This window comes from Anopheles coluzzii, chromosome 3 (assembly GCF_943734685.1).
Source record: "Anopheles coluzzii chromosome 3, AcolN3, whole genome shotgun sequence".
NCBI classification, from domain to species: domain Eukaryota; kingdom Metazoa; phylum Arthropoda; class Insecta; order Diptera; family Culicidae; genus Anopheles; species Anopheles coluzzii.
This window is the reverse complement of record NC_064671.1, coordinates 20,727,252-20,754,731: the sequence shown is the minus strand read 5'-3', so window position 1 is coordinate 20,754,731 and position 27,480 is coordinate 20,727,252. Positions and strand designations below refer to the sequence as shown.

The 27,480-nt window shown below is 43.9% G+C and overlaps 1 protein-coding gene across 3 annotated transcripts; it reads right to left on the bottom strand.

Annotated features, from left to right (window-relative positions):
• Positions 1 to 19: 19 nt before the first annotated feature.
• LOC120955126 (phosphatidylcholine:ceramide cholinephosphotransferase 1-like) lies at positions 20 to 27,054 on the bottom strand. Of its 3 annotated transcripts, none has more exons than XM_040375659.2 (4): positions 26,373 to 27,054; positions 1,920 to 2,628; positions 1,672 to 1,850; positions 20 to 1,588 (listed from the first exon to the last, which is right to left on the bottom strand). In XM_040375659.2, exons 1-4 carry the CDS (start codon positions 26,436 to 26,438, stop codon positions 1,427 to 1,429), a joined length of 1,116 nt encoding a protein of 371 aa, XP_040231593.2. In that variant the 5' UTR covers positions 26,439 to 27,054; the 3' UTR covers positions 20 to 1,426. The 3 variants fall into 3 exon arrangements, with proteins under 3 accessions (XP_040231593.2, XP_040231590.2, XP_049466718.1); XM_040375656.2 differs by lacking the exon at positions 26,373 to 27,054 and adding an exon at positions 12,719 to 14,182; XM_049610761.1 differs by lacking the exon at positions 26,373 to 27,054 and adding an exon at positions 5,280 to 5,833 and having other exon boundaries at positions 1,920 to 2,624.
• Between the last annotated feature and the right edge of the window lie 426 nt (positions 27,055 to 27,480).

Here is a 27,480-nt window from a genome sequence, read left to right as displayed (position 1 = left end):
AACTAAACCTTCGAAAAAATGTATTCTTTCCTTCTTCTATTGGTTGTTTCATGATTTCGTTTCGGTTTCTTACACAATAAACGCTTTCACTATACAAAGGCAGTTACGAAGGCACAAACAACACGAGCTTTTACGAGCGACAGTCTATAGAGTTTCTCGGTAAACGAGTGCCGGGCTGCGTACGACTGGGCTGAAGCGGGAACAGCTTCAAAGTTGGAACGTGCACAGCTCATCTCGAGTTAAAACAAAAAGAGGGACCACAAATGAAAACATTCACCAATCCTGTGTCTAGTGGCGCCGTTCAACTCTTAGGATCATCACCGCGCGAATGTTTCATTTTGGTTTAGACTAATTATTGCTATCTTCTCGTATCGGCAGCGCACGATGAGATTGGCTCGCCTGGCTCGAAACGCAACACAATGCTCCTATATACAAATGGTAACAGATAAGCGAAGATGCGTTCATTTTGGCAAATTAGCTGACGCTTAATCTTTTTTTTTTCTTTTTCCAAAAATCGAATTAGAGATTTTATATAAAAAAGAAAACGTCCTGACACACACAAAAACACAAATTAGAAGCCTCGGGTCTAGCCTATACACACCTACGCTTAAATGAATCGAAAAGAAACCCGCTAAAATGCACTACATATATGTGTAGGATGTACTGTACACAGAGGATTGCAAAACTGCATTCCCAGCAAATGAACCATCCACTACACCCGTGAACGAACGGGACCTGCTCTCCCCTGCCTTTTTGCTCCAATCTTCCGCTTTTTCGCTAGCATTGCGCTCGGCGCAATTTGTTATATCACATTGATTTTCGTCGTTCGTTTTGTGTGGTTGGTGTGGAGTTTTGCAGAATAGCTCCACAAAACTTCCTCATACCAAAAGCACTTAGGGATGAAGAGGGAGGGACAGTTTTGGCCTTACAAACCTAAGCTAAAATAGAATCTACCTAATCTGACTTCTGTAAGCTTGCCTTCGCTTGCAACAACATGACCACTGTGCTCTGCCAAATGTACAGAAAACTGGGCTTAATTTAATAAACACTTGTTGCTGAATGTTTCTATTAAAAAAATGGGGATGGTGGCATTGTAAATCCAAATCGACAGACAGAAACGGGAAAATTAACTCACTCGCGAGGGGGAACAGGTTGTTGGCTTTAACTAACCCCTTGCACACTATCAGATCCCTGTACACAACGAGCATCCTGCACTAAATCCTTACTTAACGGGGTATTGGTTTTCAAGTCTTTTCTTTTCCTGTTCCTATGGACATTTTAGGCTTCTCGCTACGTCGCCTAGACGGTGCAGATATGCTGCAGCGGTAAGAGAACAGGTCGACCTTTGAACATGCGCCAGCTCTCCGCTTGCCGGCGGATGTTCCGGCGCATCCTCAGCCACCAACCAGACGGCGGTGGTAAGGCATCAACTTTCGCGTCCCGGCAGTTTGGGCGACTTTTTCGTCCAGGACGAGGGCAGCGACAGCGGACAATCGTACTGGAGCGGGATTGGGCCGCGCACGTTGCGCTCAAAGTAGCGGAAGGCAAAGTACCACCACTCACGTCCGATGTAGTTGTTGCCGTTTTGCTAAAAAGAAGGGAAGATTTTAACGATTAGTTTGTGGTTTTATTTTTCGCTTACGCGTGCAGTTCCGGCTGTGGCTGGCTTACCTTTAGCAGCAAGCTGTTGTTGGCAAGTGTGTGGTACGTCCAGAACAGTCGCGTCGTGGCGTAGTACGCTATCAGCACGTCGACGGTGTAGTGGCCGTGTGCTACCAGCACCATCACGACACCGGTCAAGCTGGCCAACCAGTAGATCCAATGGATCGGCCAGAAGCGTTTGGGTGAATCTGTGAAGGAAGAATACCCAAATTAACATCAACCTTCGTTCGATCACCTGCTCGCGCCATTTGCCTTACATTCCGATATCACTAGATAGCCGAGCACGAGCGTTACCGTGTGGCCACTGTAGATGTAATCGCCGCAGTAGATCTGCTTCCCATTGATCGACAGCCCCATCCCGGAGATGAGCTGAAACGCGCGCTTCACGATCACGCCCGCACTGCTCGCGTTGCTCTTCGGGCTGCAGTAGTACGTCCGGCTCGACACGGGCAGCACCGTGACGTACATCGTGAGCGAACGCATCATGTACAGGATCGACAGCAGCAGAAACACGCGCCGCATCACGATGAACCGATGCTTGTGGAAGGTGATCAGCAGTACGCACGAGTTCACCACCACCATGATCAGTATTTCGCTCACATCGAGCGCCCAGTCCTGCGGTTGCACCCGGTCCAGGAAAGCGTCCGGCAGCGGCCCGTACACGTCCCGGTCGGGGACGCGATCGTGCACCAGGGAGAGCGACACGGTGGCGAGGAAAAAGTTGCCCGCTAGGAACAGGAGCGCTAGCAGGGTTTTGCCAATTTCCTTCGGATAGCGCGACTGATCGTCCCGCAGGGGCGAGGGTGTATCGATCTTGATCATTACCGCATCGCTCGACGGGCTGCCGGTGTCGGAGGGCGGTGGCTGGTGGTTTTGCTGGTGGTAGGGCGAGCCGGGATGTGGGTAGGCCGACGGGTGGTGGTTCGGTGCATTGGGGCTGTTGTAGTCGTATGAGTCAGGCACTTCCTGTTGAAAAAAGTAGTAAAGAAAGCGGAAAAACCAATTAGGCTTTTTTCTGGTTAATTTCGTTTGCTTGCAAGAGGGTTTGGTTCTGTGTTGCTTTGTGGGTTGGGTTTTTTTTTTGTTATATTGTGTGTGCTAATGCAAAGGGAAATGGCACCGCCAGTGATACGCGGACGGAAGGAAATGCACTTTCCATGTACAACGTATCTTATCGGCACGACATACACACACACGATCGTTCCTCAATTGCGCTCACCGAGACACCGAGATTGCTGCAGCCAGTAAAGTAATAAAAGTAACGGAAGAACAGGACCGAATTCTTTACTTATACTTTTGCACAGCTCCTTTACCCAGGGCGTCCCGGGCGTGTATGTGTGTGTGCTCAAGGGCAGAACTTTGACAAGAAAAGATGATGTGCTGCACCTTCTGCTTTTATGGGGAAGTACATAGTCCCCGCTGTCTTTTGTGCCGGAGCCGGGTAGAGAAGAACAACAAACCATTAAAAATCCCGAGGGGAAAGACAATTTTGGACCATTTGCTTTTTAAGGCATTACCCAAGCGATGGGTTTTGTGTTTGCCTGTTTGCTGTGGTTAGAGTGTGTAGATAACGATCGTGGGGTAGAGGCAAAAAAAACAACAACAAGCTCTGTATATGTAAAGCAGGTAGATAACCGTTACAGTGTAATACCTTCTTCTGGAATCGTTTCGAATGTTTGGAATAATATTTTTGGGTGGACGTTTTGTAAATTTGAGGCGACTCCTGCTATTGTTAGTCCGATTCCGACTCCGGCAAAATCCGAACCACTAGTTTCGCCCGCAGTCGGAGTCGTCCGGAGTCGTTTGGAGTAGGAATCGTTAGGAGTCGGTCTTAGCCGAGCCGGAGTCAGAGTCATTCGGAATCATCTGGAGTTGATTGGAGTTGACCGACCTGGTGCAATGTGCTTGTGATCAGGCATTTCATGGTGCTTTTTGTCTTTCATTTTGCGCGTGCACTTCATATACAGGTCTTTGTTTCGAAGGTTGACTTCAACCGATTCCGGGCGACTCCGACTCAGAACGACGCCGAATGACTCTAGATGACTCCGACTCCGGACGACTTCAACTCCGAACGACTCCGGATATTGCTGGGCGAACCTACCTTCCGTAGTCGGTTCCGAAATTATCGGAGTCGGATTGGAGTCGACTCCGGATTTTTGTCAACTTCACCCATCACTAGTCACTTGCCAAGTACAGGCCGAACAACAACGAGCGGGCCCCGTTTTCCTTCCCTTTGTGTGGGAATTTTCCACACATCGCGTGACTCACGCCCTCTTTTTTGTAGTCCACAAATTGTCCTCCAATAGAACCAGTACCTCCCGCATAATCCCGTAATTTCCCATCGATCTGACCCGGTTAATCCAGCCGATAACTTTCGGTTATCATTACCTCTACTGTATGATTAACGAGTCGCACCAGGTGTTGGACAACACCGAAGAAAGCCAGCAAACTTTACACTAATCATATCGTAATCCATCCCCAAAAACAGCGCTGATCCTTGTGATTCCAACGGCCCTTTTCAGAGCTTCCGACCATCAAGAAACAGGGAGGGATTTGCAGTGATTGCCAAACGTGGATTTTCACAGGCATGAGTCACATACACGCCTCAGACAGATAGATAAATGTATTATGTATAGACTAGGAAGTCGTAGTCATTTTATTTATGTCTTGATCAGTGGAAATATGCACTAATAGCGAAGTAATTAAGTCATACTATTCCACCAAAACTCTTTCAAACCTGTTGCCCGTTTTACTTTGTCTTACTATTACCTCTACTTTCCCAACAGGATGGGGTCCAACAGCGCGATAGGATGTAATATCTTTATGGCCTGTTGTACCCATGCATCAAGATAACGTCGCCTGTGAACCCTTCTGTGGCCACCCCCCAGCAAACTGCAATTAAGATTGATCGATCAATGGGTCCCACACGAGCGTCCGGGAATTGCAAAAATCTGACTGCAGTCGTAAAAAAACGTGCTGCTACTGTTTTGACCGTTTTGTAATTTGCTAATTTGATTGCTTCTGATAAATCCCTACTGGGATTGGTAACGCATATACTAACACGAAAGATAGCTGACAATAGAGAGATCGGTTGCTTTTCAAACAGCACCACTGCGACCTTGTGTGTGCACACGAAGCGGCACGATCACTTTCCACCGGCACGCAGAGAGGTCTCCACACGGTGGTCAGGAAAGTTCTTGAACGGACATTTTGCTTTTTTCCTTATACGCTTCACAAGAGAACATTACACAGGTTCTAGAGCTATCCAATTACAGCTGTTTACACTTTCATCTGCGCTTTGTGGTGTGAGTGTGTGATCCTCCTGTTGCATTCGAGTATCACTTTACATTGAACGCTGCATCAAGCTGACCCGCGATCACACACTGTAATCATTTCGACACCGTCTGTAAAGAAGCGATCGGTCCAGATGAGATTACGAATGGCGACCTCCATCGGGGCTGGCGCTTCATTACATACATCCCAGCGCATTGCTTATCACCCACTAACAGAACTAGTTTCTCGCACATTCCAGTGTGTGCTTTACTTGATTTGACCGTTTTTTTGTTTGCCTCCAAATATCCTCTTCATTTCACATTACTACTCACACACAAACACACTTGCCTGGCAGGGAAGGTAGCTCCAAGGATGCACACTGTACGTGTACGACAGCCTTTGTATCGTCTTTGCCGAGGGCCATCCTGTCTTGAGCATCACCTTCATCGCGACAACACAGCTGATATCCACTACCTAAGGCACTACAACCACTGCCAGGTGGCTTTAGTGTAAGGGGCGGAAATAAAAGGCACCAGGATCGAGGCCGTCTACACACAGCGCACAGTATGTGTCACGCGGCGCCACCACACAAGCGGGCACACACAAAAAAAACCGACCCCGGGACACACAAAAGCACAACCGACGCACTGAAGAGTTCTACCACGAATGCGTCACGTCGCACGGCGTAGGAGCAGCAGCGGACTGTACCGATTGATGGCCGTACATTAAAAAAAACACACTACCGAACCCGCGGTTAGTTGTTGTGTGTGCCCTGCACCGATCGTTGTGTGGTATTAGTTGACCGTTTCGTCATTGCCGACGTCGTCGTCGTCGAGTCAGCAAAACGATCGCGAGCGCACTCGCTCGCGACTGTATGACGGTGGGTGACTCGTTGTTACTTGAGCTCCCGGTTGCGGTTTTGCCAGTCGTTTGTGTGTTTATGCCCTCGTCCTTATCATTAGATTACAGTGTGTGATGTAAAACGGCGGAAAAGGTAGGATTTTTGTTTAGTACTTTTATATTGTAATCTAATCATCTTGCACGTTTTATCTTGAGTACACGCGCTATGATGCGTGTAATAAATTGCCTTTTTATTCTTTCCAAACAGTGTTTTTGTAATTGATCTTAACATTAACTAGATGTCGGATCATATAAGTGGAACTATATATAGCATATAATTCCCAAAAAAAAAGAGATATATCTGGCATCTGCTCAAGGTTTATCCTTCTATTTATTTATCATTCGTTATCACAATCCATACATGACAGCAAACATCTGCCCTAAAAGACGATTAACCACGACCCGTGAATTATGAAAGTCCCGGAACATGACATTTGCCGCAATGTTGATGCAGCTGTCCATCCGTGGAAGAAGACCCGACGACAAAGGCCTGTAGCCTGTGTGACGTTCGTACATACGCAGCTCACTATCAACTCGGCTAGATAACATTAGCTGGCGTCCAACAAAATCCGCCATATCGTATGAGAGATAATCGTAGGAAAAAAAAGAGTCAATTTTCCGACAAATTAGTATATTCGAGGGTTTATGGCAACAAGGTGTGTGTTGGAGCCGAGTGCTACCGCGCGTTTAGGGGCTACCAGTTGGGTAGATAACGCTTGTGGTAAAAGAAAGGGTGTTGCTGACCATTTTTACTGGGAGTGCAAATAGTACACTCCTTCAGCAACGGCAGAGATTTGGGCAACGTTCTGTCTGGCGCAAACAAAACTATTGTTTTTTTTTTTTTGTTGGAGTTTTTGTATCTCGCCAACCATCCAAAACCCACCGCACATGTGTACACGACGGCTCAACGAACCACTTCAAAGTAACAGCTTGTTAAGTAAACAGAATTATTATCACCATTGCCCGCGCCTGCGATTGCCCACGATGCCATCACATTTGCACACTGTTTGGACTCCACATTCATGTTGTTGTTGTGGTTTTCTCGACACCATGATTGCTGACTGATGTTTATTTGACATTATATATTTTTAAAGTTCAATTTTTAATAGACTCCAAAGGTCTTTCATATACTGCTCATTCTTCATATTTGATTCAAGAACCGTTGTCAGTCTAGTGCTGTATTTACCACTAAATGAATATCAGTGACTTATTGATTACCCATGGCAGGACAGTCAGTCCTATAAATGAAACGGTTCGGTCCAGACGGAGTTTGAACCCACGACGGTCATGATATTAGGTCGTGCGAGTAGATGACTATACCACGGGATCGCTAAAATATACTAGAGGTCCCGAAGATTTCCGTTTCATTTCCGGACGTTTCCGTTTTCATCTCTGGGAGAGCAATACATTTGGAATACAGCGGTTTTCAGGGGTTCTGATAGTTCAAAAGGGCTTAATAACTCCAAGAGATCCGTTCTCTACATGCCGGAGATTCTTTGTATAAGAACTGCATTAATGGTTGACAAAACCATTGAGTAATCCAACTAACATAGACTCAAGGGTCTATTGTTATTCCTAGAAAGTCCTCGACAACCATTTCTCTCCAACTGCCTATCTTGATAGAAATCCCCATTAACGATGGACGATCATAACTATGACCTATAGTCACCCTGGTAGTATTAAATGATCAACATAGTAGAACAGAACCCAGCCACTAAGAGTCATTAATTGATGCACTGTACGATACACGATAATCGCTCCAACGTTATCCGACATTATCGCAACGCATTACGCAGATAAGCACACCACCATCGTGAACATATCATTTGTAGTCACTCATGTTCGGATCGAAATGCCAAATCAGCAACCACTAACGACCACCACCAGGTTTTACTGTTTTACTGTCCCAAGATACAGATCATGTGCCCTCTTCCATGTAGAGATGTGCTAGACATTTAAAACAAAGGGCGTACCAACTGACAGAAATTCACGAGCACCAACTAATTGATGGTAATGACAGTGGACATTACTATGTGTTCATCAAAGCGCAGGGGGACGGCAACAGAGTAATTTGACGTATCGTTTGATCATAAAATAAAACGAACTATTCCATCAACGGAGTGGGGATGGATTAAATAATTCATCCCGTGCATAGTAAACATTCCATTGCCCCAACATGGTGGTAGGTTTGCAAATGAAGCCAGTCTAAACGCATGCTGTCAATGGCTTGCGATCTTTGAATTATTCAATTGCTCTAGAATGTGTACTTGTACCTCACTGAACCACTATCAGCTACGATCGGCACATACTGCTGATAGAACTGGCGTACAGACATGTCTTAGGGTACGTTGAAATAGTAATGGAATGCAAAATTCCACTCTTTTTACCAACATAAGAAACAGGATGTTCTAAGCGTTTTTTCTACTGGTATTAATGGCGTTCTACCTACACATAGACCACCTTTTTTACCATGCATAGTCCCTGTGCACTAACAAAAAAACGCATTTCTTATCATCTACCGAGCGTGCTGCTGCGTTGATAATGTGACTCTACTCGTACCCCCCTCCGAGCAGGAGATTGCGCGTACACAAGGGATTCGTTTTTTTATTGACGCTATAAGGAGTACACACAGTACACACACTCTCTGTCTCTACAGGCAAGTCATCTATCGTCATCCGTCCAGATACGTTCCGGAGAGGCACGTATACCTGCACCTACTGCCTTCTAGTGCACGAGTACCGAGATCTCGAGAGGAGGTGATGTGCCAGATAATCGGGCCAGGAGTGATAATGGATGCTAAATTTGTTCTCTCCTCCACTGGCCTTGGAGGGCGATGTGTGACGAGGAAGGACGGCTCCCACAATGATGGGAGGGTGTTGGACTTACTCTGTCACAACTCACTCTCGCTCTGACACTCTGACACACTATTTGTGTACTTATCATCTTGCACATTCATTGGCTTCCAGTGCCGTTGAAGGAGGACTGTGGTGGTTGGTTGACACGTATTATCGTATATCAGAGCGCTTCATGTTCAGCGCACTGATTGATTGGCTAGATATTGTGATGTTGTTGTTATTTTAACACAGTTGACACATTTCATTATTACTGTGTGCCCACGATCAGTAGAGCCTTCTGCTATTTCCTATCAACACTTCCCAGTGTCAGTGTTTTGTTCTCCATTCCAAACGCAGTGAGTAATGCGCACAAATTTGCATTTACCACCTCTTCCGGCACCTACCTTTTTCTGCTGTCTACCCTGCCCTGTTCGTCCGAAAAAGGGTACCCACCTATCAGCACATGAATTATTCACCCACTGGTCACCGTCTCTATCCACCTACGAACCGAGCACTACCAATCAATCGCTATCTACAATCGTTGGCTCGTGTGGCGGAATTAAACGATTTGTCAATCGGCGCACCGGCAGAGGAAGGGCATGGGTGACACAAATGGAGACCACCGTACCGTTGAAAATCTTCTGCGTCCAAAACGCATTCCAAACAGCTCTGGCCTTCACCGTCGCCAGCTGCTAGCCGCAAAATAAAGCGCACGCATTTAATCTGTGCCGCTCGATCGATATTTATACTTCGCAACGATCCGCAAAACCCGGTGTGCAAACGAATTGCTAATTTCCGCACTCATCAGCGTCCCGAGAACGTCAATAGCAGTTCCTCCTCCCCCTCCCAATAACCCCTTCCACCTGTTCAGCTGACTTCATTGGTGTGTGTAAGTGTGTGTTTTGTGCTACTAAATGACTACGGTAGTAAACACCGTTAGCTGCCCCGTACGTAACCTGCTGATCGCGATAGAACGCTCAACGCCGATCGCCGGACGGGTCTATAAATAATTATAAAGCACTGCGCCGCCTTCGACCCCAAAACATTCCCGCGTAACCGCCATATGTCGTCGCGATCGCGAACGATCGACGATTGTCAATAATTCACTCGATTCGATTAGATTGGTCAACCCAAAACACACACACAACAAAGAACGGCAACAGGCCGAAACAACGGACCGGTGAAGCTAGAAGTCCAAGATCAAGAAGTTCCCGAGTCAAAGCGAACAATGTGTGAAAATATGACGCATGTATGTACAAACAGATTGGTCTGTGATTTCCCAACCCCAGCAATCATATTTATTAACTTCAATTGCTTCTCAATAACAATTCGTTGCATTCTCTTAATATCAGTTGATATAGTTTGTACGAGAAAGTTTGCTGGAAAAGGAGGCACCACAACACCAACAAACCAACTGAACGGCAACTTCTGTTGTCCTGCTGCTAGGTTGCGCAGGAAGTCAAGAACATTCGATGTGGAATTTATTACCGGTCAAGGTAATACGCCTCCGTTTACATGGCAGATACAAATAAAGCGGGATTGCGATTGAGTGGAATTTGGTTGCACAACAACATCGCAACCGAACACGGACGATTATCATACTGGAGATGGTGCTTGCCAAGGACGCGTTCGCGGTCCCCATCGCAGCATCCGTTGTTGTCAGCTTGGTCACTACTATCGCTCAATTTTGTCATCCTCATCTTGGCAGATATCATCAAAGTAGAGGTGACCAACGACTGACTACACGATAGGGATAGGGTCGGTTGTGTTAGCTGTGTACGCATCAAGTAAAGGCCTCTTGAATGATCCCGTGATTGTAAGGCAGGGCCTATTGCTACTTATTTGTTCTGCACAGCGGGGGAAAACACGCTTGCACTGAAGGGGTCGGACCAATGGCGACAAAATACACCTTCGAGTAGCACATGCAGGCGTTTAACACATCAAGAGGCCGACCGGATGGACCATTGTGTCCGTCACTCGTCGCACTCAATCTCACAGAATGTTGTTGACGAGAACTGGAAGTGTTAACTACTGTTATTAATTACAGATATAGGTAAGGGCATCGTTATTGGATCTTTGATGTTATGCAAATTTAGTTTATTTGGAATATGTCACTTTACTAGGTTTTTGGTTCCAGTTATCTTCACCATAGTATAAGATGTAACTGTTATTAATCCTATAGATATATTGGACAAGATCATTTGCTCAGCACGTCGTCTGTGTGATTTGGACACTGGCAAGTTAACACTATGACGGCAAGGCTGACACACACTAGACACACCAGCTCAAGCACGCAAACAATGAACGCAACGTGAGCCGCTACTCCGTTGAGACAAGGAGAATAGTCCCTCTGACTAATTGTTGCGCTTGGACACTGGTTTCAAACCGTTTAGCGGGTGTTTAGCAATGCGCTCGTAGTGTTGCTCAATAAGAGGGAGAGTTTCAAGACCGTAAAGCAGGTTGTTAATTAGTTTGTCGTTACAAGTGGAATCTCTAGAGCACACGGTGATAGCTAAATATTGGGAAAAGGAGAGATTTCCACCAATTCTTAGTGTACCTTATGCTGTATTTCTACTTGTCTGAAATTGTCTTCATGTGTGATATAACAAGAAATAAGCATAGAACAGCATAAAAAATCGATTAAAAAACCGCAAACCCCTTCTCAGAATGGTGGATGGACAAATATTGTGTCCAAAAAGCACGCGCTCCGCTTGCTGGCGACTTGATCGCACACGTACGATCGTACCATCCTGAAGTCAAAACAGTCGTTGCTGGAGAACCACACGGCGGCAACAGCAGCAGCAACAGCAGCAGCAAAAAACAAGCTCCATTTGCCAGCTGAAATGGTTTCACATTACTCTTACTTTGCGTCCAACAAAACCTTCCGTACGTTGAAGGCGAAACAATTCCACTCGTCACACGCGGGTCGCCGGTCGCGGTCACCCGACACTTCTAGAACATTGTTCTCTCCCCCCTCATCATCCGGTCTGTCTGTGTGAATCAGCCCAGCTGGGGCAGTGTGTTAGCTAAGGTAGTGGAAGATCTCTCCGTCTCCCGTTTGCGTTTAAATGCACCGTTTGGGTTTGGTCCCTTAAATAATAAAGCCGCTGAGAGTGTTGCTTCGTGAAAGGAAAACTTTTGCCGACGAACTGATTTTGAAAAAGTAAATAAACTGACTCACACTCTCACTGGCGGCTCTTCAATTTGTGTTTGTGGTTTTCGTTTCGATTTGTTTGGCTTCCGGCGGAGGACGATGGCGACCAAAGTCACATAAACAGAACCAGCACCACCACTACTACCACCCGTTTCGTTTGGTGGTACCATTCACGTTCTATTACTGTATCGAGGCGGTGGAAAATATGCACCGTCAGTGCTCGGAGACGGAGCACTCCCCGCCGTATCTCGGTCAGAACAGAACGGACGGCTGACATAATTTTCTGCGACGCAATTTTCCACATTCTATTAGATATAAAGCGAGATAGAGAGGGAGGACCCAACCGGTGCCAGTCATGACATGATTATCTTTGCTACCCTTCAGAAGGGAGCAGAGTGTGCTCTCTGTTTGTGACCTAATGATCAACGATCATCAGTGGTTTGCGTAGAAAAAAAGTACAAGGAAAAGTGGGAAATCTTTACGCCCACCAGGCATTTTCTCGATGCCCAACAGAACCGCCGACTGTTTATTTACGATTTGCTACACCGCAGAACGTCCTCAACTGCCTTTTCACAAAACTATCCGGTCGCTTTATTTTTAGTAAGACTCCCACCAGCACAATCGCCTAGCGTGATCAGTATCATTCAAAGTTGAATTTCATCTCAAAACACGGTTAACCTGTGCTCTTCGGAGGGAAACTAATATCTGCCCCTATCGGACAAAACAGCACCACATACATGACTCAATGGAAACGGTAGAATGTACGAGAAATAGAGCGTCTTAAGCCGGCACCACCTTGCGTCACATTGACCCGGCAAGGCACGGCATAGCAGTTACTTCCTCTCCAACACTCTCCCACCACTCATTTTCTGTGTTGCCGTTGCTTCTTACTTACTTCATAGTGCAGCTTGCGGAATGTTGAACAGTTGCTGTATAGTTTCTCGTAGACGGCCCTCAAGGTGCCTCCTGCCACCGGCTTCGCTTTCGGTGCGTAGTACGACATCGTCACGAAGGAAGTAGGAACGAACCCAAACCGGCAAAAAGGGCCAAACACTCACACGCTCACACGCGCAGGCAACGGACGATCGTAGCGGATGTGTACGTCTGGTTGGGTTGTTGGGTTTCAAAACATAAAAAAAACGCGCGACACCAATCTTGTATCCCTTCTTTCTTTCCTTAAGGTCGCTCGACGATCCAAACACGGCTGGTTCACTGCTTCGTCGGTCTTATGGAGAGGTTCGGTTCTTCGGATGAAACCACACAAACTACGCACATACACACACACACACACACACACACAAAAGGCTGGCTAGATATGACGTGAAGCGGTTTAAAGGCGGAAGAAGCGACACTCCATCGCAGAACGAAAAAACCGTGCTTCTGCAGCCTTGAACACCGAAACGATATACCTTCGCGCGGTCTATAATCAAGTTGACGCTTTTTACGCGGTTGCTGGGTTATTCACGCGGGGTTTTATTTCTCAAGTACGCACGATCACGGTGGCAACATTGAACCGAACACAATCACGATGAGGGAACACACTCAACACTCAACTGCGTCTTCCGGACCCAACAATTACGATGCGTACGGCGTGCGTGCGTGCATTTGCATCGGCGTCCAAAGATGCCACAGGTTCATTGTACTCTCTCACTCCAAAGACCCTCTCCCTCTATACAAGACAGAGAGAAATTTAAGGTTGCAACAGACTTATGCTGGCAGAGACTGGCCCTTCGTCCAACGACGTTTCGGCGCACACTGGCGGCGCACGGTGCAGTCGAAGGCCCTTTTTCTCTCTCTCTCGGAGGGTTAAGAAATCACGAAACTATTGTTTTCTTATCACTCTGCCACACGGTTGGCTTTCTACTGTTGCCCCTTTTTATCACCTACAGGAGCAGCAGCAGCCGAAGAAGGTTTAAATGCCCGTCCGCTCTGCCTGTAGCGTGCTTGTCGGGTGCTCTAATTGATTGACTTTATCTGCAGACACAACAAAGACGGATGATCGAGTCGGAGGCGGCGGGATGCGCGGGTGGGATTGTAACAATACACGCACCCTTCGAGAAGGTACCGAGCGAGCGCGTTTACACTTTGTACGAAAATGAAGGTCTTCTCACAGGCCACCACGCGCCACACACTCTCACGTATAGGAAAGCGTTGCGACCGTTTGGTTCCGCTTCGCTCGCACAAATAACGCACGATCCAAAGGCAAACAACCCGAGCGCGTGTGTGTTGAATGTGATCGCGATCTCGCGCGATGTTCGTTGAGAGGGACACACACTGTGGAAATGACGGGCGCTCGCGCGCGCGTAAGAAAAGCCGCGATACCGGTCCACTCAGCTCGGCGGCGAGACTGAACAACGTGTTTTTGTGAGCGGTACCGCCGCGGCAATTCAAACTGTAGACGGCAGCCAGACGTTGAACGCTCTCTCGATTAGCCGTTGTGTGGAAGGCCGGAGCAAAATGGAGCCCATTCGTATGTCGGTTTGTTTAAAGTGATAGGAAGGCTTAACGTATTGAGTAAAGTTAAGCCTGCAATGTTTTTTGTTAAAAAAAAACAAAAAAATAGAAACTTTTAACTTTAACTCAAAACTGCTGATCACTGGCACAATACACAACAAGACATAACAAAAGATAACAATATTCCAATCGCCAAAATTCCACAAAACGACTCCTAAACGGCGTCTAAACGGGTCAAATTGTTAGCCTAAAAGGAATCTAAAAATACTTCGTTTAGCAGAAGGCAAACGACCTGTTGTTGTTATCCGGCGCTACAACCGCTTTGCGGTCTTGGCCTGCCTCAGGAGTGTCCGAAACTATTCACGGTCTCGCGCCTTCGTCTGCCAATCTGTTATCTTAATGACGAACGCCTCAACGCCATCCTGCCACCTCAACTTGGGCCTACCGCGCCTCTTCTGTTCTTATGGACGGCCTCAAAAGGACTTTACGGGCTGGGTCGTCCGTTTCCATGCGTATAACATGGCCATCTCACCGGAGCCAGGCGAGCTTGATACGCTGCATGACAGTGAGGTCGCCGTACATATCGTATAGCTCGTCGTTATAGCGGCTCCTCCATTGTCCTTTCGCTAGAAATAGAACAGCGAAATTATCGAAAAATACTAATACTAAGCTCCAGTGTGAAATACCAGTGCAGAATCAAGTGAAAACTGATTAATGGTCGATGCTATTGCTACCCATGTATCTTGACCACACGACTATTCTAATTGATATTTTAGGAAAGTTTGAAGGGTATGTAAACCTTGATTAGATAAACGTAGACAAAACACGTTGCAAGAAAAGGATGGTAACATTGCGATGAGTTTTAAAGCGCCATCTATTGAGGAAACCAGGTGAAGCCATGAGCAATGAGCACAATTTTACGACTATCATGGCCGGTCGAATTTGGTATTCAATTAATCAATTCATTAATCATTAATCAATTAATTGCTCAAGTTTCGCAACTTCTGCAAGGTACCTACACTATGCTATGTGTTATTCAAAAAGCTGCATTCATCATTTCCTCACAAGCTATAACGCTATCAATTGCTTTAATTCGTACTTTAAAGTCTTTTTAATACAATCAGCTAGAAATATAAAATACTTGTGTGGAAAATATCGTACTAAACATAGCTCATTTTACCTACTATCAGATTCTAAAATTAATGATCCGTTCAATAGCCATTCAATAGCCATACCATCCGTTCAATAGCCATACCATTACGAAAGAGTTTGTTAAGATGACCTCTTCACCCCAATGTCCATACTGCTTATACTTCGCTCTTCCGCGCCAGCCACTCTCACTGCTTGTTTGTGTTTGTTGTAACCGTTGTAACCAACTCTCGCGGAATGTGTAAGAAATAGGAACCAGCCAGATGCCCGAGCTCACGGTTCCTCGCGCACTTCGGATTATCTTGCAACCCCGGCGGCCGTCCAGCAACGATCAAACACTTGTTGGGATTCTTTTCGGCGCAAGGGTGTCAAACTACGGTCGCAGTTCTGTCCATAAATTCAAGTGCATTTTTTATGTTTTGTAATCAGTGTGGTCGAATTTCCAAAATTAAATTTTCTCTCAAATCCTATTATGTTATTATTGCTCAAAAAAGGTTTGACACCCTTGCCATCGCCAGCGAATGTAAACAAACTAAAGCGTCAGTATTATTTAATATTTTTCTTCCATTCTACTTGTGATGACGAGCATTGAAACAAACGCATCAGTTTGTTAAACAGCTGACAGGACAGTACGTATAAAAACACAATTTTTACTGACTAAGCACATGATCAGTGTTTATCGTACAAGAGACCAATTGAAAGACACACAATCCAACTTATTGCCTCTTATTTTCATAATGCTTTTAGTTTTTTTTCTCTCCCTTCCATCTCTATTTCTCTTCTTACCTCTACATGCATCTGGCCGTTCCATGAGTTGTTGCGTAGCATTTTTCCTACTTTCTCTCACACTCTGTACTGCTCCCTCCTTATTTTTTCCACAGCAGATCTTTCGAGAGTTTCTCAGCGTTCGAGCAACGTTTCCGGTGGTACGGGGTGCATTGCAGCGCGGGTTGGTGGCGTGTAACTATTTTTCTAACATTTCTATTCCTCCACACTGCATCGACCAAAAGGCCTAGGGTGGGAAGTACCGGTTTAGATGAACTGAGAGGGAACCGGGCGAGAGCCGAGAGTGCCTACGTACGTGCCTGGATGGAAGGGTACGATCGCGGAAGTGTTGCACCCTTGCGTTTGAATGCACACTTGAGTCTAGAGAGGGGCGTCGGAATGCGATCTGGGCATGGCATACGTGATAGAAATTAATGCTCAATTCTTCTCCTACAGCAGCGACTCCCATTGATCGATTGATCGAACCGAACGAACAGGTTATGGAACGGGTATGGTCGCTTTCCAAGCTTTAAGAAAAATTCGATTGAATATTTCAACTGTTTTAGCATATCGAAAGCGCTGATGCAACAATCACACAGAAACATCATGGCAGGAAACAAGCAAAATGCCAGCAGCAAACTTCTCGAACGCTGCCCAACCAAACAACGGGGTACAATCCAATTACGTTCGAATCATTCGGCGATGTATGCGCTTTTGCTAGCCTTCAACTTCCGTTCCTACGCAACATTACACTGAACAGCAGCACACACATACACGCCACTGGCGATGAGTAAGCATCGTGCTAATGCCACGGACGGTAGAATAGAACATAAAACCACTAGCCCTTTAAAAATTGAGTTTGAAATGGAATGGCAACACTGTCCTTTCCCATTCCACTCTGCTGCGATTGGAAAGTTGCTTGTAATGTAAAAATCTTAGCCAGCGTGTTGTAGAACGATTCTATGGCGTTTTATAAATTATTCATTACAGTTACAAAGTGGAGAATGAACGACATTGGTAATTGAAAATTGAATCCTCACACCGGTGGGCCACCATTTTGATGTGCGGTAAATATTTTATTCCATAGTTTAATAATAGTGTAAAAGTGTAGAGTTGTTTTTTGTTTGCTCTCTATTTAACTTTAGGACCCAAATTACTGCGTGAGAACATTGAAGTTGTCACTTTCCGTGGGATGAAATCTACACACTACAAACTGTTGTGTATTGTTCCAATCGTTTGGTGCATAAATCGATGGCAAGGCGTAAGTGACTCATCGTCTGAGTATTCCAAAGTGTAGTGATGGAATTTAAGCTAATTTCAAGGCCACTTAAACTCAAACATATTAACTGCGGTTTATGTAGTTTCAAGGTCGTGCAGTGTTAAATATTCAATGTAAGTATGTTATAGCACTTAAGCGCTATGTATTTAAACATTTTTCTATTCCAAATATTTTATAGCTGAAATCAATAAAGAACGATTATATTCATTAGGGTAAGTGTACCAATTGTGGCTATAGCACCAATTATGGCTATAACGAACACTATTTTCGCTCTAAAACAGTCTATTTGCATTCTAAAACCACGGAAGGATTTTTTATTTCAATTATGAACATTTTAACACATTTGTGCTTCATTAGTTCCGTGCTGCTCACTTCCGTTTGTTAAATATCAACCTTTTAAAATGTGTTGCCAAGATTGTTGGTGTCTCTTACCATTTTTCTAAGAGCAGCACTGTAGGATATTAGCGATTTTCAAGCACCTAACCATATTTTTATCTCAAAATCGTCATTTTGGTGCAAAATATTAGTTATTTAACGACTACACATCAAAATTTACCGAAATTTCATCTAAAATATGCCTTTTTCTGTACGTCCATAATTGGTACAACTAACCTTCGGTGTACCAAATATCGCAGTATGCTATGGATGCTTTGTTGACCACTGTTGTTTTGGTCGTAGCGCGTAGTTTATATGTGAACAACTCGGGTTTCTCGTTGTTATTTTCGCAATATAAAGTGTTATTTTGTGTTTTAAGCATCATTTTCTTGTAAAGTGTTCAAATCAGTGATCAGAAAACGAATCAGTTTCACCAAAATAATACAGCCTTGAATGACTTTCATACGAAGAAAGCGAAATCTGAAGCCGCTCGTGTCGCCTTATTGCCAAATGCGCCCTGATTGATAGTTAGTGCTAGTCTTGGCCAGAAGTATCTTGGTCAGAAGATGATTGAACTATGGCTACGATTCTTCATTTTAACAAATTCAAACAGACCACCCTGATTTGTGTTCATTTTCGTATCGCGCTGAAACGGTAGCTGGCTACGGTATAGCTTCCAGGTGATATGAAGGATTGCCAGGTGTGTGTCCAAGCACGGTGTCATCAGAAAGGTGTACGAAAGTATTTTTTTAAGATTAGCCTCATTGTGCGATTAATTGAGCCTGGATATCAATACAACCATTGATAGAAAACGGATATTTAAAAATGTTAATATTACGTATTTTATGGTGATTACATACTTATATTGGTGCAGTGAGCTAATTATCACTTGATTTCAGTTAAAACAATGTCACAAAGTATTTTTTGGTGTAAATATCCACGAGTTTTAGCATACAGCCACAATTGGTACAGCTATGGCGAATTGCTAGGAACACTATAGCCATAATTGGTAACTTGAGATGCAATTTTTAATCGAAATTTTCTATTGTTTCGCTAAACATTGTGTCAAAATAAAAAATACTCTCGTGTTCTACACATTGTAAGCTACAAGAAAACATGAAGAAGTTTGAAATTTTACCCTTTACTTATTTTTACAGGCGTAAAATCGGTATCTTGTTGACATATTACATCCACAATTGGTACACTTACCCTATAAACTCTAAACAAAATATATAATTAACTGACAATAAAAAGAATATAACAATTTATTTGAACTTCCGCTAATTCAAAATGAGAGTATGGCTATTTTTCACTATATTTGTATTGTAATTGTCCTAAAACACATCTAAACAAAATTGCCCTTTCATTTCGTTTCATACTTCAATTTTGTTTTCATTATTTCTTTTTGAAATTTCAATATAATTATTATCATTATGGCGAATCTATTATTTAAATTTTGTATTATTTTATAATTTATGTTTCTTTAATATTTATGTAAGCAGTAGTTTCATTTTCATAAATTTTGTCCATCTTTTTTCCTTTCCGCACGAAAAGAATGACCCAGATTGGTTTGCATTCGTGTGAGAAGGAGATGGTGAAATAAAATATAGTGAAAGAATGGTCTGAAAATATTTTCAGGGTTTTTCAGGAGTTCTCATAGCTGTGGGACACTTTATTGACTCTTTCTTACGCGAAATGAACTTAATGTAAAGGGGAATTGGACTCTATAGCACCCTTGTTGGCCAAATTCAATAGGAATTTGCAAGGAGTCTGACGTGCTTTTTACGTCAAATGCTAACATTTTAGTTTGTTTTTCGTTCATTTTCAATCATTACCCTTTATTAATAAGTCTAAACAGCAATGAATTAATAATACATTATTAGAAAGATGTTTGAATTATCTGAATGTTTGAGTTGGATACTCTTTGTTACATTTCACAGATTTGAAGCCTTGAAATGACCGGCTGAATTTATTATTACTTATTTTTTTGAGAAATCCTTTTTCAGCGTGAGTTGACATACATTTTTTACCAGCACTGTAATTTCAAATAGAAAAAAAATGGAACGGCAAAAGGAAATATCAACAATCACTAATTTCAATCAATTAGCCGCCGGGCCGGAAGTCCACGGTCCGAGTGCAGCAAGCCGTAGTACACGCAGTAGCTGCTGCACCACAGCAAAACAGGAAGCAAACCAGCGTTCCCTCCCTGGATTAAAAGCCATCGTTCAGATTGGCACTTGTTTGTACGCAGACCACCAACACCATCCATGCAAGGATTGCAAAAGCGAACGAACCCAACCACAAAAGGATATTCACCATTACTACCACCACCACATACGGTCCTTCCGCTTCATTCTTTTAACCATCCTTTACTGCCCCGATCCGTGACCGAGCCGAATCGTCCAGGGTGTGGAGAGTTTGCGTTTGTCGAGCTGGCAGACAAAATAATTGTAGTGTTCCGTTTCCTCCCTCCAGTATTTCCCTGTGGTCGGTCAGTGTTCATTTCCTTGACCTAATTCGCGGTACGACTACGGTGGGAGCAGAGTAGAACAACACCCTTTCGCATGCAATCCTTTCGATATCCGCTTTTTCCGCATTATTATCCTTGTTCGGTCAAACGTGGTTCGGAAACACACACACACACAAACAGCACCACTTTCGCTCTACAGGTTTTGCTGTACGACGTAACACAATGACCCATTGACCCCTTGCTACGACATACTCGCCCCACGGTTGCATGTCTTGCTTGCCCGTTTATGCGGAGGAGCCGCCTTTGATACTGCTGCTGCTGCTCCAGCCAGGGCAGGACTGGCAACCAACGTACTGGCATGATTGATGGTGATAAAAATATAATAAATTGTGACATTTGACGGAAGATTGCAATGGCGAACATTGGGAGCATACAGAATAAGGCACAAATGTATCGTAAAGTGTTGTACATTCAAAAATGTTTGATAAAATAGGAATTAACATTATGTACCATTACAGCTCAACAGGTACTGTTCCACTAAATATTGTCAATATTCCTTTCAGGTTGATTGATATTTAATTGTCAAAGTTCAAACTTCCCGATGTACTTCTTTCCCAATTCCACTTCCATAACCAACTCCAGCTCTTAATCGCAGTTATTACATCAACGCACAGAACGCAGTAAATCATTCTACCGTGCCGGAACGTTTGTATGTGACACACCTTTAGACAATTAGAAGGTTCTAGAGGTTCTGCCTTCGTCTTTGGAGAAGTAGTGGAAAGCATACGCAAGTCCGTCCGGAACAAGTACTTTCTTTGACTTGGAATGATTCAAAGCAGCGATAAGGCCATTAATGTGGTGAACCAAGCCTTTAATATTAATGAGCTTCCTTACAGGCAGGCGAATGATGGAGGAAAATTTACGGTGTCATCAAGGCTTTGAGCGTGAGTTGTGATGAAAGGTAGATGTCACTGTTCTTTATTCGTATACATTTTAACAGGGCTTTGTTGATAAAAAAAATACGTCAATAAAAAGGAAATAGTTATAGAATGCTCTCTCTTCTTCCCACGTGTTGATATAAAACACAAAATGAAGGTGAAACATCCGAATTGTTCATTTTCCACTCGTGTGTTCCACACGTGAAATTGACCTTTAAGTAGGGCCACGGGCTATCGGGAGGGGAAGCCTTTGGAGAAGCAATGAAGATATGGTCCACGGCACAGTTTAACGCAGAAAAGAGAGGAGCTTTGGCCAATATTACTCTGTTTTTTTTGCTTCTCTTTTCCCCTCTATTTTCCCCCCTTTTTTTGGTTTGGTTGGTTACTGTGCCAGTTTGCTTCCGTTGTGAAAATGTTCCACTTCGATGCGCTTTCCATCGGTGCGGTGTGATCTTCCCCGAAGCTGAGTGCTGCACGCTGCAACAGCAAAGCTTCAAATTGATGTAAACTGTTTTGTCGTGATTTTCAATGTTGATCTGAAGCGTAGATTATTGAGATTGGAAAAAGATGAGCATTCTGTGTTTGTGTAATTTTTGAACGAAGAAAACAAATCATAACGAATAAGCAACAAGAAGTGATGATCATACATACTTCAAAATTTATTGGGATATACAAATTAAAAAAAAATCAATTATTGACGCTCCAATGATGTTGCAATACACTGACCTTACCCTTCATACAGAAGAAACGCTAGACATAGTAGATAACATACACACTCACACGTGCTCTTTACGTCATCGATTTAACACACAGCACACAGTGCACCTAATTCTACGCAGAAATATGCCGATAAGACAGTAGGGCATTCCTCAATGTCCAGACAAGGCCGCAACAGTAGCAGCAGTGGCAAGGGGCGAATAGAAAGCGAACGCCAATGCTTATCATTTCCGCAAAAGGCATTATACAGACGTCTGAAGGGGGGGCTTACGATAATGATTGTGGGCCTACATACCGTACTGGATTCCCGTCTCCCAGCCAGAGCATTAGTTGTAAATGCCATTGAGACTGAGGTAGATGATTCATCGATCGTCAAACGTGGGCGAGCGCAGGCGTCTGTTGCATGAATGGATGAATCATTAACCGATCGCCGAGAGGACAGTAGAGCAGTTAAATCATCAGCTAAAGTACGTCAACTACTGCCGACAACTTCCGAGAGTGATGAGGATCATCTTTTTTTCTCGGAAACTGACTCGCACCGTCGTCGATGATGATGTTGTTTACATCTGTTTTGACTGTTATTTTATTTGCTACTTCAAGCGCACTGTATTCACCACAAATTCCATTCGATATTGATGGTTAATTATTTTACACAGCCATTTTTTAAACATTCTTGTAAACCCGGAGTCGGAAGTTCTGATGCGATCAAAAGCGAACGTAGCTAGTTTAATGTAATTTATTTCACATCATACATAATTCAAACCAAACTGCGCGCAAGTTCCGTGACCAAATAACGACCAAATCACGCGTTTTCCGACTTACACAGTGATAGGTTTGGCAGCAGGCAATATCTTTTGTGCTGCAATACTTTTTTTAATTCCAAAATTACGCTAAACCAAACGCGATCGAACGTTCCACATACACTCACACAGAAGTAGAGGAAAGAAAGAAAAAAACACCCATCATCAAAGCGCGAACGCGCGATCATCACACATCGAAAAAATGCCCGCTCTTGCAACGCTCTTTGTGGGGTGTGCACGCGAAATAGAAAATCTCAAGATCAACGCACTTCTCGCGATCAGCGCGTGGTGGAGCAGCCAAGCTGCTTTTTCCTTGCCTGGCTAGTGTTGCAATAACTTTGTATCATTTATGACGCCTGTTGGTGCGGTAAGAGGCGAAGGATGGGTGGGCATGTGGGTGTGTGTGTATCGAGGATCAGCGTGGTGGAAAAATGCCTCACACGCCCGCGTGGATCGTTAATGAACGAAAAACATCCGCCCCAAGCGCATGGTTTGGCCCGCATCTGGCCTTCACCGTGGATAGTTGCGCTCGAGCAGAATAGTGCCCGATTGGTATGCGGGGCCCCAGAGGTCAGCAGAGACGGGAGACGGGTGGCCCATGGAAACCTTGAGCACGGACCCCAATCACGGACCCGATGTCCGGCGTCAAAGCGCGAAACCGCCGGAATTGGCCGGTGACCATTAGCAGGATCCGTTGTAAAGGGGGGGGGGGGAGATCAAAAATTGTCGTTGTCATGGCCATAGTAAAAGCCTTTTTTCTAACACACACCCAGATATGGTGGTGTTAAAAATGGAATCTAATATCATCCAATCGATCGAATGTATGGCATTTGAAGCATTTTACATTCTATTCCGCCGTCAAATCTGTAAATGCGTGTTCGTTTTTTTTCTGGTAGAAAATGCCAGTCCTTGCCTATCGTGGAATTCCTATTACGTTGTACACACGTTGTGTGTGTCCTGGGGACGTGGTTGCCGCGGGTTTGCTGTGACGTACGTTCCTGCCTTCCTTTCCGTCTCCCCGCGACTGTTCGGGCCAATGTTTATGAATGAATTTAAAAATAGTCAAATGGCATTCCGGCCTGATTTGCTGAAGATGGTTTCTGTGGGACAGTTGCGTTTTTGTTGTGTCCCGTGCCATCTTATTTCCTTCCCTTTCTTTGCGTCACTGTCCGCAGAGGACACTTTATTCATTCATAACATTTGAATTTGAATGTTGTTTGTGAGCGGTAAAGGTAAGCATTGTTGGAGTTCGAACCATCCTCATGTTCTGCTGCTGTTGAACAACAGAGAACGGTAACGATGACGTTGGCTTAAAAATAAAGGGGGAAATGGACACAGGACTCAATTTTGAATTGGGTTTGGAAAATCGGTCGGTTCCGGGGCGTTTTGGAAAGGAGTAAAACGGTAATGGAGGCTATTTATAGCATCACAGGACACAATTACTTTGGAAAAAACATCGCGAGAAGCGGAAGGAGAATGATTGTAAGTTTCAGTTGTTCATTTTAAGTTTATTCTATTTTACAAAAAAGGTTCCTTTTGAACATATATTGTTAAACATTTTGTAAGTAATAAGTTAAATGCTTACTTTTATAACTTAAACTATTAAAATGTTATAAAATATGCAATTATGGTAAAACTCCATAACTTAATACACCATTTTTAAGGTAGTTTTACTTTTTCCATGCATCGTAAATATCACTGTATTTTCGAATATATGTATTAGCATTTCGACAGTATATGAACATTGAAATACATTAAAATTTTGAATATGAAATGTTCTGTGCAGCTGTGGTAGGACTACTAAGGTACTATGCTTGGGATTAATATTTTATGTTTGGAATCGTTTCTTTAACCGATTCCGGAATCAGAATCGGGCTCGGGAATTGGAATCGACCTGAGAATCACAATTTGCTCCAGAAACGGCATCAGAATTGACTCCAGAATTATAATTAGCTCCAGAATAAGCATCAGTTCTTGAATTGAAATTAGAAGTTTTAGAAGCAAAACTAATCCGGGAATTGGCAAATTTGTGTTCTAAACTATTATCAATTCGTAGTATCATTGGACCCAAACGCGTATTTTTATGGAGATCTCGAAACAGATTCCGATTTCAAAGCCGATTCTGATTCCGGAGCCGATTCTGGATCCAATTCCGGAGCCGATTCCAATTCCGAAGATGATTCTGATTCCGGACCTACTATCTGGAATCGATTCCAGAAAACTTCGGAGCTAGCCGGAATAACTTCCGACGAAAACTTTATTTTTCCCATCACTAGTATGGTGGATATATGAAGATATATTTTTTAAGAACTTGGTCCGTGATGTAGCATAATTCTGAGTTCTGAATCCTATTCATGTAATATGATTTTTTTGAACAAGCTGTGAAGAAACTCTCGCTCGATCGCTGCCATACCCTTTCAACTGTATTGTGTAAAATCTTGTACAATATTAAGCAATGATCAGATTCGATCATTCGGTGCTCGTGCTGGAGTCGTCAACTCGCACGACTTAACAACATGGTCGGCATGGGTTCGAGCCCCATATGGACCGTGACCTCTTGCTATGGACTGGACTATCCTGTTATGGATAATGAATAGTGGTATAAGCAGGCCTTGACCCCCGTCGTCAACGGTTGTGTTGTGATTTTAGTAGATTTAAACGATGTATCGATACAAAATAATACTAAAAAAACAGAACTTTTTTGTATAAACGATTCATACCAATAACCCAAGCATGGTGTAAGATTTGGTTGATAAACCCAACAACGTTTCGTTTAACTCTTGTTGAAAGAAAAAAATACACCCCCTTCTGTGTGTATCCAATGGCTGGGGGTTCGATGTGTGCGATGGCAACGCATTTTCACAATCAACCCACCAGCACCACCAGAACGGGCCAACAAAGCAACCCATCATCCAGCCAAAAAGCCCTTACCATATTACAAATGGTACACTGTTGCTCCGCTTATCAAGGTGTGCTCATTTGGTCGGATTGTGTTTGTGTGTGTGCATGAGTGTGTTGCAACGCACAATCAGTAGCAGCTACACCTGCTAGCAACAAAAACACACCTTTTAACACACCTTCTCTAAGTTTGTTGGCGCTGGCTGCGTTACCACGTGCGTTAGAAAATGCTTCGTAATAGGTATAGGTAAATTGTAATATAAAAACAAACAACACACACACCCACACGATGACACTTAATTGTGTTAAGGCCGGGCTACATTGATCGTACTCGCAAGCGTAATTTTGATTTTCACTAGCGCATCTGGCGGCGGCTGGTGGAAGCTTTTTTTGGTCATCGAGGGAATGGACCTGCCGGATCTCAAAATTTAGTAGTTTTTCCATCGTTTTCCATTGCAAAAATGGATGCAATGCGTGCAAGACATGTGTATCTACGTTTTACAAAACTTTTTTCCTCCGATTTAAGTAAAAAACATGGAAAATTAACGTATTTTCTGGAGCGGCTCCAAATTGTTTGGCAAAATGCTTCGGTCAGCCGCCGCCAGATGCGCTAGTGAAAATCAAAATTACGCCAGAAAGTACGATCAATGTAGCCCGGCCTTTAAGGACAAATGGCAAACGGAATTGCACCACGGAATACTTACCATCACGACCGTGGCTAGATCCAAACCGGAGCCATTCTTATGACTTCCTCTTGCGTTAATTTCCATTTTGATGATTAATTATTTGCTTGCAGTTTCGGGCTGTTTTTTGTTTTTGCTTGTGAATTTAATTTATTCAACTGTTACAGTTCTGCTTCGCCCAAGGCTAACTTGCAGGCTTGGCGTAGACAAGCTTTCCTACGGGATTAGGATGACGCACACCTATGTACACAAACAATATCGCACATACACATACACGTACACAATGACCGGCACTCGGTGTGTGGTTAAAATATGTTTAAGCCTTTTTTTTCGTTTTCCTTTTGGCTCAAACGCAAATTTTGTTTTGCGGCAGCTTGTCGCGAAACGTAAACCGAAAACCGAAGAGGTTTTGATGATTCACATTAGCTATTATTACAGAACACTTTTACAGCACACATACACATGCTGCGCTCTATGCTGATCCCCGTGCAAGATCGTGCCAACACTTTCAAGATGGGAACGGCTGCTTAGTGGCTCCGCCACTAACGGAGTGAACAAAAACACAAACGTAAACCACTAAAGCACTGCAGAATGCTTTCTTTTACAACGCTTCAAAACAACACCAAAATGTAACGCACACGGACAACAACAAAAGAAAACGGCAGCTCGCAACACCGTTTCCGGACGACCGGTAGCTGCTGCTATTCGATTTTGACTGACGGAACGTAAACAATGCGGTCCCGCGTGCGCTGCTCGGGCACAGTCGTTGGCCCCGTACGCGCGCACCATTGCGAGCCAATCGCGAAACGGTCTCGTGCTGGAAAAAGGGGGTAAATGTTGGTGCGGAAGGGGTGGTGAGGAAAAACCAGGGGGGTAGTTTGTTTGAAACTGATGGCGTCATCGATGATGCATGCGGTGGGAAGGAGTTTCGTCATGCTTCTTCCGCTCTCCGTAGTTTGTTCACTGGCTAATAGGAATAAGAGAGAAAGAGAATAAGAAAAGAGAGGATTATTTGTGAGATAAAAAATGGGTTATAAATAGATGTCAACAAATTGATCAATTAAAAGTAAATAAAATAAGCAAAAATTTAGGATGTTGTTAATACTAAAGTAGAATAACATTTTCAAAA